The sequence below is a fragment of the Prunus mume genome, linkage group LG3 (genome assembly GCF_029339155.1).
Source record: "Prunus mume cultivar Tortuosa linkage group LG3, ASM2933915v1, whole genome shotgun sequence".
Taxonomy (NCBI): Eukaryota; Viridiplantae; Streptophyta; class Magnoliopsida; order Rosales; family Rosaceae; genus Prunus; species Prunus mume.
Window position 1 is genome coordinate 20,902,395 of NC_142700.1, and position 14,893 is coordinate 20,917,287.

The following is a 14,893-nucleotide window of genomic DNA, read 5'->3' on the forward strand; positions in this document are numbered from 1 at the left end:
GATCCATCACATGGGAAAGAACAAGTTCCAAGCAAAAAACATCTGAAGGACTAAAAGGTTTTATCGCGCAGGCTGCTAGGAAGAAAAGCACCTTTCGAACTAGCATGTATACCCACTTTTTTCCTTTATCAGATCTGGCCATGAAAGAGGGGAGGAAAGAAAGAAAAGGGGATGGTTGAGAATAAGAGTTTTCCACTAAAGTGGCTGTGAGAAGAGCATTGAGCTCTCAAAATCCCAAATTTTATGCAAGTAAGCAGAGTAGATTTCACCAAAATAGGATGATTGAAGGGATGAGGGGAGAAAAGAAGGGAAAGACTTGGCCAAATTGGATAGAAGCCATTATGGTTTCTTGAAAAAGAGTGGCTTCCAATGGCTATAAATAAGGTCTCTTCTACCTAACAAACATCAACCACAATCAGAGAGCAAGCTTCCTCTCTTACTTCCAAAACCCAGCAATTTCGTGCTTAGTTCATCTTCCTCCTCCTTTGTTTTTCCTTCTGGCAAACTGTTTTAATATTTGACAAAGTCTCTATTAAGTTGCCGGAAAAACACTTAAGCCACCCATCCTTCTCTCTTTCCCTCATTCTCAGCCAAACCTTTCTGCAAACCCTTTCTCTCCCAACTTAATACCCCCATTTTCCCCTAGGAACACTTAGTTTTCTCTTCAACGCTAAACTCATGACAATTTTGCTCTCATACCATAAGCCTCTCATGGCCAAGCTATGATTCTACCTGTAAGTACTAAGAATCTATTTGTAAGCTGTTGTTATTTTTGTTGGTGAAGGTAACCAATGTGTTTCCTATGGTTTTACCGTCCTTTCAAAGCATTCTTAAGGGCTTGGTCTCTGAACTCGAACACAAGGGGTAATTTCACCTATTTCTCTTTTCAGAGCCCAAGCCCATTCGTCAGGATTCTTTGGAATAAAAACCCCTACAAAGTGTAGTTGGTACTAATTCCCGCATAATTAGAAAATAATTCCCCCATAATCATTAAACCCAGTGCCTCTTCGAAACTGATTCTTGTATAATCAGAAAATGAAAGCACCTCATTAGATGTTTTCCCTTATAACTTTCTCTCACAACAATTTTTAACAATAAATGATTTTCTCATAGTTTAACAAACGGATTGGGCTTCCCAAATTTTTAAAAAAATCACTTATGATCCCAAATAAGCAATACTAAATAGGCACTTAATCACTGTTGTAACTTTTGCTTAAGTAATGTTGCTACTATCTCATTCTAGCTTTTGATTGATTTTTTTGTGCGTGATAGTGGAGGACAAGTGTTGCTGTTGTGCTTGCTTTGATTATCATCCACAACAAAAGGAGCCTAAAAGAGAAGGAAAGAGAAAAGGAAAAGCTGCTCTTCCCAAAGTGAGTTGTTTGTTAAAGCAAAATTGTGTTTTCTGTTTTGCATGTTGTTATTACATTGCAATGCCTCAATTGCATCTACTCTATTAAAGTTTAAATTGAATGATATGCTGTTTTTAATGTTCGGAAATTTTAGGAAAAGTACAAATTTGAAGAGGAGAAGGCTCACTTTCAAGAGGTTGATGCCTTTGAGTTGTTGGAAGAGAGAGAGGAGGTTGTGGGTGGTTGAGAAACAGAGAGAGGGAGAATATAGGCAGCTGTGGTGGAGAGATAGTTTTAGGTGTTTTTTTTAAATCTTTTTATTATAAATAAATACATTGGACACGAATGAATAATTTGTGTGCATGTGCAAAAGTCAAATCAGATGAACAAAGCCACATAATGCCACATACGTGCCCAAAATTGTTGAATTTTAAGGCACGAAAAAGAAAAATCGTGCCTTTTGAGCAATGAAAACTCCTATAAAGGAAACTGGCTAATTTATTGTGATTGCACTGTGCGATCACAAAAGCACTTCAATACCACAATTTACACAAAATATAAGGACAAATGATCACTATTAGGAGCTTTTTATTTTATATATAATATAAAATTATATTACAATAACGGAAAATACCAAATATTTTATTCAAATAAAAGAAATTACATGACTAACAATACTCAATAATGGTTTGTCATTTAAAGAGCAGCTCACAATGCTGCTGATTTTGGCTTGGGAGGATCAACCAAGCAAATGTCGAGGAAGCTATCAATGGAAGTGTAGTTGTAATCCGGATACAACTTGGAGGCCTCTAGGTTGTTTTCTGTGAATTCATAAACTTGACCTACGACGAATATATCGTGGGCAATGGAAGCACGTACATTGTCAGCGTGAGGGAGTGCTGCAAGGAAGAAAGAAAGCAAAAGAAAAAAAAAACATCATTACCACAAATACATAATATTTCTTCCTTCCATATTTAGATAACTAAGCAGATTAGCACTCAAGCGCTACTCGGTTAGTAAGTTAAATATGGAGTTTGATAAGTTGTAGATGAGAATTCTCACTCTTTGAGTATTCGATCAGTTGTTGTGCGGAGACATAAACCCTTTTAAGAGTGCGCCCTGTCTTCTTCTCCCAAAGAGAAATTAAATCCAACTGAGATATAATGTTTCCTTGTGGTCTACAAGTGATGGTATTGTTGGCTGCCCTTGGATCTGTTGCTGCTTTTATTGTGTAGGCTGCTATGTCTTGCTCGTAATTCATCACGGCTAGACATGTACATAAAAAACAAAACAAAACAAAAATCATATTTTCTCGCAAGCATATACTTCTGATTATTCATTTCAATTGACAGTTTTATTCAAGAATAAAATTTTGTGCAGCCAAGGTGACTTGAGGGGCAAAACTTTCCATTTAATCGTTGAGGTGAGGTTGCTTTATTTTTATTTATTTTTACGTAAATAAAACCACCTAGAAAATAGAACATTATTTCATTGTGCATCAGAATGAAAAATTAAAAAAGAAGAAGATAAAATAATATATATATATATATATATATTTATAGTATGACTGTCAAGCTTATACCCTTGGCTTCACCAGTGCCATAAACAACGACTTCGTCCCTTTCCTGATGAGGATTAAGCAAATAACTAACAAAATAGGATCCAAATGTGTTTCCACACACATAAGTGTGGGGAATTTCTGCTGCTTCTGTAGCCCTTCTAATCTTCCTTCTATCCTCATGGATAGCCTCAAAAGCTGCCAGTGTACTTTCTCTTGCTGGATCATTTCCAAACTCTGATGGGATAAATCTCTGTTTTTAACAATTACAATAAATATAATAGTTAGGCTTAAGTGCACATACTCAAGTAGGCGACATATTTTCACGAGCACGGGTAATATTATCTTATCAGACTTATAATTATATTACGAGACTCTGTGAATGTCATCCACACATTCGCATAAGAATCAGTGGTTCATATTCACAGCCTGACCGCAATATAGCACTTATCGTCTTTTCACCTTTATATTGCCTGCATCTTTGATGGCATTGATAATTTTGAACTGTTCAAGAAGTTGAGGGATAGGCAGCGTAGATATTACAACATCAACTTGTTTTAAAGCCGCGACTAGCTTTTCATGCTCATCCAGTTCACCCTGTTGAATTGGCAGTAAAAAGCAGAATATAATTAGTAGAGTTTGGCCAATTAAATTAAGAAAATGAGAGATTAACATTAATTTAATTACTTGGAAGATGGTGAGCCCCATGGCTTCAAATTCTTTGAGCAGCTCAAGCCTGGAAGAGTCGTTGCTGGGTTTGATTGGCCGAACGTAGGCATAGGTTGGATGGCCCAAAGAAAGGCTTGCCTTCACCATGAATTTGCCAAGATACCCTGTGGCTCCAATTATCAGTATCTTACTCTTCTCGTCCGAACCCATGGCTTCTTCTTCAGTAGTACTTTTCTGATGAGCAGCTTATTTTGAAATCTGGGAACCGATTAAACATCCTTATATAAGAAAATGATGGCATGGCATGACTTGGATGGCATGGCATGACATGGTTTGGTCCAAGGACAGACCGTCCCTATGACTAACCCGGGCTATACTCCAGGCAAATTTTATTTTATTTTATTTTTTTTTCTGGTCTAAAATAGCAAACCCAGCACACCTCCCCCAAGTTCCAATCAACCGACAGATTTAAATGTAAGTGGACCCCAACTGACAGATTTAATACATTGACTTGGTGGAGTTGCGTGTAAGGCACCTGCCCTTTTTAGTTCCAAACCGCTTAGTTGGCATGGAGCGACGTGATTCTGTGAACCACAGGACAGAGTAACTTGAATTTTTGGAGACCAGTATGCATCCAAGCCACGTCATTCTGACACCACAAGACAGAGTAACTTAAATCATTACGGACCAGTTTGTACAATTCCTGACCAGATAATGGCCCGTTTGGCTATGTAATAATTTGGATTTGAATTAAGAAAGTTTACAAGTTCCTGTAGATTGTCGGCTTTACCACTTTGGTCTTTATAGTTTCAATTTTGTCAATTTTATTCTTATAGTTTTAATTTAGAGCAATACAAGGAATGTTTTAATTTCTGTCAAATTCCCCCAAATTTCATTAACTTTTGACAACGTGGAGAGGTATTTCAGTTTACTAGAGGCATCTAATGGTAAAACACAAGCTGGAACTATTCTCATTCACTTTAGGCGAGATTTTTGGGTTTAGGGCTTCAATTTTTTTTGCATATATTGGTTAAAATTTGGGTGAATAGGAGAAATTTGGCTCGATTGGATCAAAACACCCTTCTACCTCTCTAAGTGAAGGGCACGTGATCAGAACTTAATGGAATTGAGAGGAATTTTGACAGAAATTGAAACGTACCATTAAAATGCTTCGAATTGAAAAGTACAAGAATAAAAATGACAAAACTGATAAATTACAATGATAAAATTGACAAAACTTATAAATGATAAAATTGGTAAACTACAAAGATCAAAAATAACTTTTAGCCTTGAAGACTTGAGAGTCAAACCTAGATTGGAATCATTGTAATTCGTTTAATTGTTGTGTTATATTGCTCCATTTTTTAATCCTCGTGCTCCCTTAATAGAATTCGTTTAGTACTTGTTATATTGCTCCATTTTTGCAATCCTCGTGTTAATAGTATTACATTGTTTAAGGAAACACGTGTTATTCACCACCTTAATCGTAAGTGCTGCATCACCACAATACTTGTGCCACACCAGTTGACCATGATTAACTTCTAATAACAAGTACCTTAATCAAACAATACTCCAAATATTTTCACAGTTCTTCCCCTCATGGAGGGATTCAGGAATTTTTCAGAAGAGGTGCAATGTTTTAGCCAGTATATATAGTCATGTTTAAAAACGTATAGTTCACTCAAATAAAGCTAAACAAGATTTTCCTTGATTGTGATGACTCATAATGAATATTCTTCTTCATTCAAAATTAATATTCAATTATATATGTATTGGAAAAATTAATATTCAATTTCCCATGTCAATTCTCCATGGGGTCCAAATTTTACATAATCTTCTTGAGTTCATATGGATGCACTCCACCACTCAAAACATCTCTCGATTATTTCATATGGGAGCCAATTGAAATTTTAAATTTTAGGTTATTAAAAAATATAGATGGATAGAGAGAGAGAACAAATTAATGAATTGTGGTGGGTTATTATCTTTAAAGAAGGAATTTTTGTGGTTTGTGGGGATTGCCGGTGGCGTATAGTGGTGGAGTGACATGAAAGTGACCCCACATGGAAAACAGGCCGACCCATGGCTCCACAGAAAGCCACAACCCTTGTTCTTCTTCTTCGTCTTTTTTTCCCCTACAGATGTGCGCTGTGCGCAGCAAAGAACAAAAAAGAATAGGTTGCTCAGTCATTTAATCAAACACTTCGTTGGTAGGCAACTTCAAGACAGACCAAAGGGGCAACTTCCAGTAAAAGGAGATGTAGTTGCATGCAAAAGAGTGACATCGTTAAAACATTCTAGAAGAAAATCCTGTGAGACAAAACTTAGGAAAGAGTAGCTAGTGCACACGTCACAAAATACAGCTCAAAACAAAGAAAATTAAAACCTACACGCGATTCTTCTAGAGCATGATGAATGATGATAGGTGGATTCCCGTACCATTCATTCCAGATGCATTATTTGTGCTCAGAGAAAAATGCGCTAGCCTATCTGCCACTCCATTGGCCTCTCTACGAACGTGATTAACAATGACATGGTTTTTCCTCTGCTAACATGTTGAACAACCACTATGGGCCAACTAATGTAAATGCACGCAAATGCAACACAGTGGCTGATTAAGCAGCAGTTCATGAGTGCTTCTATAGTGAGTGGAAAGTTATAAGGGTTTTTTTTGAGGGGTATGTAAGAGCTATTGGATTTCATCTAACGGTGAGTTTTTAAAAGAGGGTGCATGTAGAACCGGGTTGAAATCTGACCTGTTTGGAAACCCAACTTCAGTTGAAGATTTTTCCCTCTCTGTGAAAAACTCAAGAACACAATCCTCTTTTTTTTAATGTAATGCAAATCCACAATTAGAAAGATCCAAAGCTCCCAAACTCTATAATCGCTCCATTGTCATCGGCTCCTTAGGAGGCTTGCGATCTATGGTATCCTCGGTATGACGATTAATGACTTTTACCTAGCTATTGCCCTATTTTGATTCTATGATTCAAGTGAAAACCCCTTCTCTTTTTCGTTCAGCAGAAGAGATTCCAGATGAAAGCAAAGTAGCATATCTCTTTTTCGTGCTGCTGCAGTTGTTCCTCGATTTTGGTAGAGATGGAGTCTCCACTACGAAAGAATCCTCTCTAATGTCCACCATATTCTTTGAAGCTGACTGACTTCGGAGCTCCCGATTGACTTTGAGAGGTAAGTTCACTCTTGCTGGATTGATTTTGTTGGGTTTGATTTGTTTTTTGTGAGGGTGAGAAATTTGTCATTTGTGGCATCAATAATGCGTCATTTGCTCTACTATCAATAATGCGTCATTTGACTTTGAGAGGTAAGTTCACTCTTGCTGGATTGATTTTGTTGGGTTTGATTTGTTTTTTGTGAGGGTGAGAAATTTGTCATTTGTGGCATCAATAATGCGTCATTTGCTCTGCTATCAATAATGCGTCATTTCCTTATGAATATTCAATATACTTAGTTGATTAATTTTTTTTTGGAGGGGGGTTGGAAAATTATGAAATGTAGGTAAAAGATCCTAAACTTAGGCTTAATGGCATTAGGAGTAAGCATTTGGAGAGGATATTGGGTGAAGTTTTGTAATTGCTGGTTTGAATTACATTTGAGTTCTTAGTTGAACATGTTGGTTCTAATGTTATTTTTTCCAGATTATTTCACAAGAGATGACGTAACTATTATTAAATTTTGCTTGTGTTTTGTGTAATCAGAATCCAACAAGCTAGGCTATGCGTGTATTGTGTCAATTTGGGCAATGTTTTGTGTAAGTGGAATGCATTGATAAGTTGTGATGCAGTAATGATTGATTAATGAATTAACATTTGCTATGCAGTAATATAGAAGTAGATCAATAATATACGTGGATAAAATGTCTGGGGGCTCAGAGAGTGATGACTCTGTAACAGCTAATGGGAGGGTTTACATTCCTGAAGTAAGAAATGAGGAAACACCAGCAGTTGGGATGAAGTTCGACTCGCTTGACCTCGTTTATAATTTCTATAATAGATATGCATTCTTGGCTGGCTTTGGTATTCGACTTCATTCCATCTTTTGGGGGAAAAATAAGAAAGATATTCTGAGAAAAGAATTTGTATGTTGCAAACAAGGTGCATACCGGAATGATGAAACTTGGGAGAGAAAAAGGCAGGGGGAATAAGTAGATGCAATTGCAAAGCTAAGATTGTGGTTGTGAAGACACATGGGAGCAAGAAGTATACCATCTCTCTTTTTGCAGAGGGACACAATCATAAGATGATACCCTCAGGAAGAATGCATTTACTGAGATCACACCGTCGTATTTCAGATTCTACAAAAGTACTCACAAAACAGTTGGGTTCGGTTAATATTCCCATTAATCAGAAGGTAAGTATTTTCGAGGTGCAATCCGGAGGAATGGATAAAATCGATTTTATCAAAAAGGATATCTACAATCTTGAATGTAGTGTGAATGGGAAGCTGAGGAACCACAATGTTGAACTAGTGACCGAGTATTTTATGGCTGAACAGAAAAAAAATGAGGCTTTTTATTTCAAGATTGAGGGAGATGGCGATAACAGGTTTAGTCAATGTTTTTGGGTAGATGCAACTTCTAGACAGGCGTACGGATTTTATAGAGATGTTGTTGTATTTGATACCACATTCAACACGAATAGATAAGACTTGACATTTGCACCAATGTTGGGAGTTAATAACCATGGTCAAACAATTGTCCTAGCATGCGCATTTTTGAGCAAGGAAACGACTGAGTCGTTTATTTGGATGTTTGAGGAGTTTAAGAAAGCCATGCCAGGTGGCGAACCTAAAACGATCATCACAGATCAAGATGCGGCAATGAGCAGAGCGATTTCAATAGCCTTCCTGATAACATTTCATCGACTTTGCATATTGCACATCACATCAAAGTTCTCTGTTAAGTTACCATATTCTGCTTATAAGAAGTATTGGGGTGAATTCCAGAAAGCCATATGGGATACTGACAATAAGGATGAGTTTGATGCAAAATGGAATATTGTGGTTACAAAGGCTGGTTTGACTGACCATCCACGGCTAAGTTCAATGTTTGATTTAAGGGAATCTTAGGTTCCAGCCTACGCACGACACTTTTTTGCCGCTGGAATGTCAAGCAGCCAAAGAGCGGAATGTTCTCATGGTTTCTTCAAGCAATACATATCAAGGAGAAATTCGTTGATGGATTTCATAATAAGATTTGAGAGGGCACTTTCTCATCAATGTCAAAAAGAGTTAGTTGCTGATCACATAGATGCATTTGAAGTGGCTCAATGTATTCTACCGATGCCAATGAACAAACAAATGGCTACCTTGTACACAAGGAAAATGTTTCAAAAGTTTGAGCAAGAACTAATACAAAGTACAACATGTTTCCTAGAGTTGAAAACAGAGGATGCTACTAAAGTTGTCTTTAATGTGAGCGAAAGGAAAAATTGGGAAACAAGAGTGGCAGAAGTCGTATATGTCAAAGATTCTGACCACGCATCGTGTAGCTGCAAAAGATTTGAATTTGTTGGAATTATTTGCAAGCACATCCTAGCATTGTTCAGAAGGGACCAGATTGAATATATGCCCGATAAATACATTTTGAAGAGGTGGAAGAAAACTGCGAAATTTGGATTGGTGTCAGATGCAAATGGCAATGAAATTAAAGACTCTGCAGATCCTGGTCTTTTAATAAAGCGGAGGAAAATGTCCCGACTTGCTTCAGATGTGGTTGAGGATGCATTAATGTGTGAAGAAGGATGTGAGCTACTGTCAGAGACTCTAAAAAGTTTGCGGGTGAAGTTGAAGTTGTTGAAGGATGAACCAAGTAATAACGAAGTTGGAGGGTCCAGCTCTCAAACACAATATATGAAAGACCCTAAGAGAGTAAGGTGCAATGGAGGGTCGAAACGAGTAATGGGAGTAAAGGAAAAAGCAATCAAGCGAGGGATTAGACACTATCGGGAGTGTGGACACATTGGTCATGATAAAAGACAATGCCCAAGAAATTTGAACACACTGCAAGATGTTAACACTATTTATAATAAGACCTAAAATTTGAATAGGTAAAGTTCTTATGTGCTTCTGTTTGATGTTTATGCAGGACATCACCGTCGAACAATGACGAATCAACTCCAATAGATCTTAGTGACCCATTATTCGACGAATTTTACAGGATGCATGGACCAACTCAATGATTTAAGTTTCTATTATACGAAGCCCGGTTATTATGAAGACTAATGATCAGGTGAAGTTTTCTAGATGCAGTTTTATTATTATTATTTTTTTGTTCATGTCCACCGATGAGCTCTTACTATGTCCATTGATAATTGAAATGAAAATTTGCTTGGTTTAATTCTTGCATGAAATTTGGACACATGTTAATTTTACGTCTTCTCCCTATTTAGAAATTTTCATAGACATTAGATAAAGCATCAAATTTTGATTTATGTGAAGAAGCAATGACTTTTACCTTGTAAAATGGGTAGTTTATGGTGAATTATGTTTTAATAGAGATTCATTGATTATATGACAGGCTAATGCAGCATTTCCAGTTGTTGTTTCCATTACCAGTAATGATTTCCAGAAGACGCATCATTTGTAGCAGCACCCACTTTTTGCGAATGTTATGCTCTAGTGTTTTACTGGTGATTAAGATCTGAGCTGGACTGGTTATTAGGTGCACGATTTTGCAAACATTCGTAACTGAAGGATACTTGAAGCACTTTGTTAAAACAGAAAGATTAGAAAGCAACGTGTAAAAAAGTACATTGCAGCTAATCACATTTCGAATGGTTGGGTAATATTAAAGGGTACACTAACATTTGAACTACTCATAATTCCACACACAAAAGAAAATTTGATTGCAAAGCATTTTATGTGCTCCCTCTTAGCAATACCACGATCTCCCCAATCAACTGAACAACGGTAGCCACAATCACTAGGTCGTATTGGTCAGCTTCTTCTTAGCAGGTCTCACGTGCTTATGGTCACTCATGTCCCCAGTGATATAGACAAAATAAATATTCAGCAATATTTGGAATTTTATTATATATACATAACCATAAACCATTCACTACACAATGTATAGCACATGGTGTTTTACTTATGACTCACGTGTCATGATAATGGGGCTTTACTGATTTCCAACGTGCTGTGATATTGACTGCTTATTGAATAATATTTCCATATTTGCAAAATATTAGACAGAAGGAACACATGATGACTTGCAAGACATAGTCCCAATAATTATATATGAAGCAAATGAAACTAATATTTGTATTATTTTATATTAGATAATGACATTAAGGGAATATAGTTCTAATTTGTGCAATACCACGATCACCACCAACCAACAGAACAGTTGTAGCCGCAATCACTTAGTCGTATCGGTCCGCTTCTTCTAAGCAGCTTTGACATGCTTATGCTCATTCATGTCACCACCATCGTCTAGTATCTCTCTCACAGCATCAGGGGACACATAGTCCCAATTATAACTTGTATGAGTAGTTGCCACGAATGCTCGGAATTTTTCGAATCCTTCGTTGAATGCCAACTCTAGTTCACTGTGGTGCTCTTCGCATCGCATATGGTTCATCAAACAACCCTTTAATTTCATCATTCATTACTGCATCCAACTCCTCAGCTTTCAGCTTCCTTTTATGACTCAGCTTCAAGTACTTGTTCTTTTGGGAGAACGCTTTGTTCACTCTAATGTTAAGATCAGCCAAAATGGCCTCGTCTTCAACACATTTCTCGTGCCATGAATTGATCAGTCTGGAATTATAATCCAGCTTGGTACTGACTGCATCTATTGCCTCTAATGGGTCATCGGAGTCCCCCTCACTCCCAAATGATGTTGAAAATGGAAGAGGTCGGCGAGTACAACGTGGAAACGGAACCTGCGACTCCAATTTTTCATCTTCGATTATGTTGTTGGCGCCTGAAGAGGTTGACATGCTTGAATAATCCTATTTGTTTTAGAGGATGAGGATTCCAGATGCAATTTCGTTTGAGAAATAGAACATAGCTTTATAGACCAACATACCAAAGCTTGCGTGTAGTCAACATATCTACTTTATTTCAATTTTAAAAAAGGAGGTGTCAGGTTTTGCTTTTCAAGCATGTCAACCTCACACTCTCCTTACACCACTGTTAGTGGTTGAAAGAAACTCAATGGAAGTGACATCTAGTTAGTGAACCCAACCAAACTAAACAAACTAGTTAGGATTAAACTTAGATTGTATGAGACCTTTTTTCATTTATACATTGTCAACCAAATGTTTTTTTTGGCGGGAACCCTTTTTTATTGGTATTACTATCACCCCTTTCATAAAAATTCTCCCTCCACAAAAAACTCACTCCTCCACCGAATCTGTCTCCATCTACTGAAACTCTCTCCTCCACAGAAACTCTCTCCCCCCATTGAATGGATTTACTAACCAAGTTTGATGTGAGCATAATAAACACCCCTCCAAACAAAGACCGCCTTCGAAACGCAAGTGAGTCACCAGACAAGCAAGGTCACTTTCCTAGACAGAATGACCATTTTGTTGGAAGTTTTGAGTCTGAAAGAGTTCTTGCTTTTTGGAAGGAGAGGCATCTTCAACTTGGTAATGAAATCCAAAGGGCAAGGGCACGTTTGGAATTTGTTGAAGGCCAAATTGAAGATGACAAAAGGCATGCCAATCTGGATAGGGCGAAGTTGCAGCCATGAAGCGTAGACACAAACGACTTCGGAGTGTAGCTGTTCAAAAATACAAGAACTCATCTAATGCAATGGAGTCAAAGAAGCGTGTGATGCAAGCTGGATTCGACTACTTCCGGTCGTATGCAAAACTCGTCGTACCCGGGTTTGATTGGTCATCTATTACCGTTTCCGACGTTAACAAATATACTCAGCAAGGGAAGTAACCATTTTGGTTATCGTGTTTGAGTAGAGGCAAATCAGAGGAACTGGAATTTTCGTTAAACTCTGCTTCAAACCTATTTTGATGCTTACTACTATAGAATATTTCAACCTTAATAATTTGATGTCTTTAATTACGATAACACGATGCAAAGTGCCCATCTACTTCAGTCATATGTTGCTGCCATGTCCATTTTTTTGTGATCACGTATCAGATTTGGACATGGTTGCATCATATGCAATGTTGCCTTTATGTATTATATGTTAGGGTAAGGTTTATGGAAAAGCATGTGTGAGTGGTTTTGTGACAAGGTTATGACATTATTTTGTACCAGTTATATATTATTTTTTGTACTGGTTCATCTCCTACTATTGCTTTATTTTTTTATATTATATGTTTATGCGATTGGACATGATATAAAATATATTACTGATTCCCAATGCGGCGTCATAAGGACAACTTATTGAATACTGCCGACGTATTGAAAACTCTAGGTGCAGGTGAATATGGACAACTTATTGACTATCTCTGACGTCTTCAAAGCTCTAGGCGCATGCGCAGTTCCAATGATGGCTTCGAAGTAGTGGTGCATTTATTATATATGTACATTATTATAACCAAAACAGATAATTTTACATCCTTATATTAGTACAAATTATAAAACGAATATTAAGGAAATATACTTGTTAAAGTGACAAACATATATACTTAGGGTTAAGGGAAAAGCGAGTTATGTAAATCATTTTTGAATTTTTAATTGCGAAATGGATGATTTATGGGTTCCCCTCGTTTTATAACGTCACAAGGAGGCCGGAGTATTTTTCGGGGCATTTTTAGGATTTTTCTACTATTTATTGCATTTTTTCAAAGATTTTTGCACTAAAAAAGCCAAAATAATTGCCAAATGGACACATGGCGCGATCTCAACCCCTCACTTTTCACCCCTTGTGTGTCAGTCAACATGGCCATATCCTTACCTTTTACCCTAAATTATTATTTTATGACTTTTCTTAGAAAAGTCATAACTAAATACACAAAAATCAGAAAAATGATCCGAAAATTGCTACGAACTCATTGAGACTCCATCTCCCTTGCTGAATTCCCCGATTAGTGGTTACGCATTTTAAAAAACAATTCCGAACATTAACGGGAGATGCTTGTTGAAGTAGGTTATTGAAGTTAAAGTTAACAAACATATATACTTAGGGTTAAGAGGAAAGTGAGTTATGTAAATCATTTTTGAATTTTTAATTGCGAAATGGATGATTTATGGGTTCCCCTCGTTTTATAACGTCACAAGGAGGCCGGAGTATTTTTCGGGGCATTTTTAGGATTTTTCTACTATTTATTGCATTTTTTCAAAGATTTTTGCACTAAAAAAGCCAAAATAATTGCCAAATGGACACATGGCGCGATCTCAGCCTCTCACCTTTCACCCCTTGACAAGTGTGCGTCAGTCAACATGGCCACATCCTTACCTTTTACCCTAAATTATTATTTTATGATTTTTTCTTAGAAAATTCATAACTAAATACACAAAAATCACAATAATGTTCCGAAAATTGCTACGAGCTCATTGAGACTTCATCTTCCTCTTGAATTCCCTGTTTCATGGTTACGCTACATTAGTATTTTATTATTATTTATCCAAAATTATTTTTATTATTATTGTTATATTACTTTTTAGCTTGTACATTTGTTAATTATATTTACTCCAAATTTTTTATTTTATTTTTATTTTCCGTGTGAATAGACAATTTCTGGTGCTAATCAGTTTCTCTCTTCTTCAACTTGTTAATGTTTTTTCTTTTTTAGGTTTAAGGGATGTTTTCAAATATAAAATGGAAATATACAAGCCATCCATTCTACAACATCAGGAAATAATTATTCAAAGTCTTTCACTGTTCAAGTTTTGCTTAAGAAACGTGTAACCCAATCATTTGGGATATGCTAAGTGGGAAAATGTCATTCCCAAGAACCGGTGAAAAGACACATACTCACTTCATGCATGCGTTTTCGTTTACCAAATATTAAGATTGCAGTTGTGCAAAATATCTGTGTCAGTAAAATGTCATTCGTAGCCGTCAATTATTGCAGTAATAATTCCACTATATAACAAATATTATACATTTATATATAAAACGGTTTAGGACAGCACAAACAAACACCAAACAAAATAGATTAAAACATGAAATAGAAAACAACATTTGTAGAACATAGACACGCATAAAAACCGTAGAAACATACTACAACTAATTATAAGGGTATGGATTCCATGACACAACATAGACACGCATCACCTTGAACCAAAAAACACTTTCACAGTGCCATTTGCATCGATTGCAACAAGTCCAGAAGGCAGGATTGATCTTTTCTTCACTAGGCCAGCCTGGAATAACAAAACA

The 14,893-nt window shown here is 36.7% G+C and overlaps 2 protein-coding genes across 2 annotated transcripts; one reads left to right on the forward strand and one right to left on the reverse strand.

Annotated features, from left to right (window-relative positions):
• Window positions 1–1,910: 1,910 nt before the first annotated feature.
• LOC103326870 (isoeugenol synthase 1-like) lies at window positions 1,911–3,967 on the reverse strand. Its single transcript, XM_008229122.3, has 5 exons — window positions 3,598–3,967; window positions 3,373–3,507; window positions 2,935–3,163; window positions 2,415–2,618; window positions 1,911–2,251 (listed from the first exon to the last, which is right to left on the reverse strand). The coding sequence occupies exons 1-5, from the start codon at window positions 3,787–3,789 to the stop codon at window positions 2,061–2,063; spliced, it is 951 nt and encodes a 316-aa protein (XP_008227344.2). The 5' UTR covers window positions 3,790–3,967; the 3' UTR covers window positions 1,911–2,060.
• Window positions 3,968–8,877: 4,910 nt separating this feature from the next.
• On the forward strand, window positions 8,878–9,776 carry LOC148919069 (protein FAR1-RELATED SEQUENCE 5-like). Its single transcript, XM_089049321.1, has 2 exons — window positions 8,878–9,599; window positions 9,683–9,776. Exons 1-2 carry the CDS (start codon window positions 8,878–8,880, stop codon window positions 9,774–9,776), a joined length of 816 nt encoding a protein of 271 aa, XP_088905447.1.
• Window positions 9,777–14,893: the final 5,117 nt, after the last annotated feature.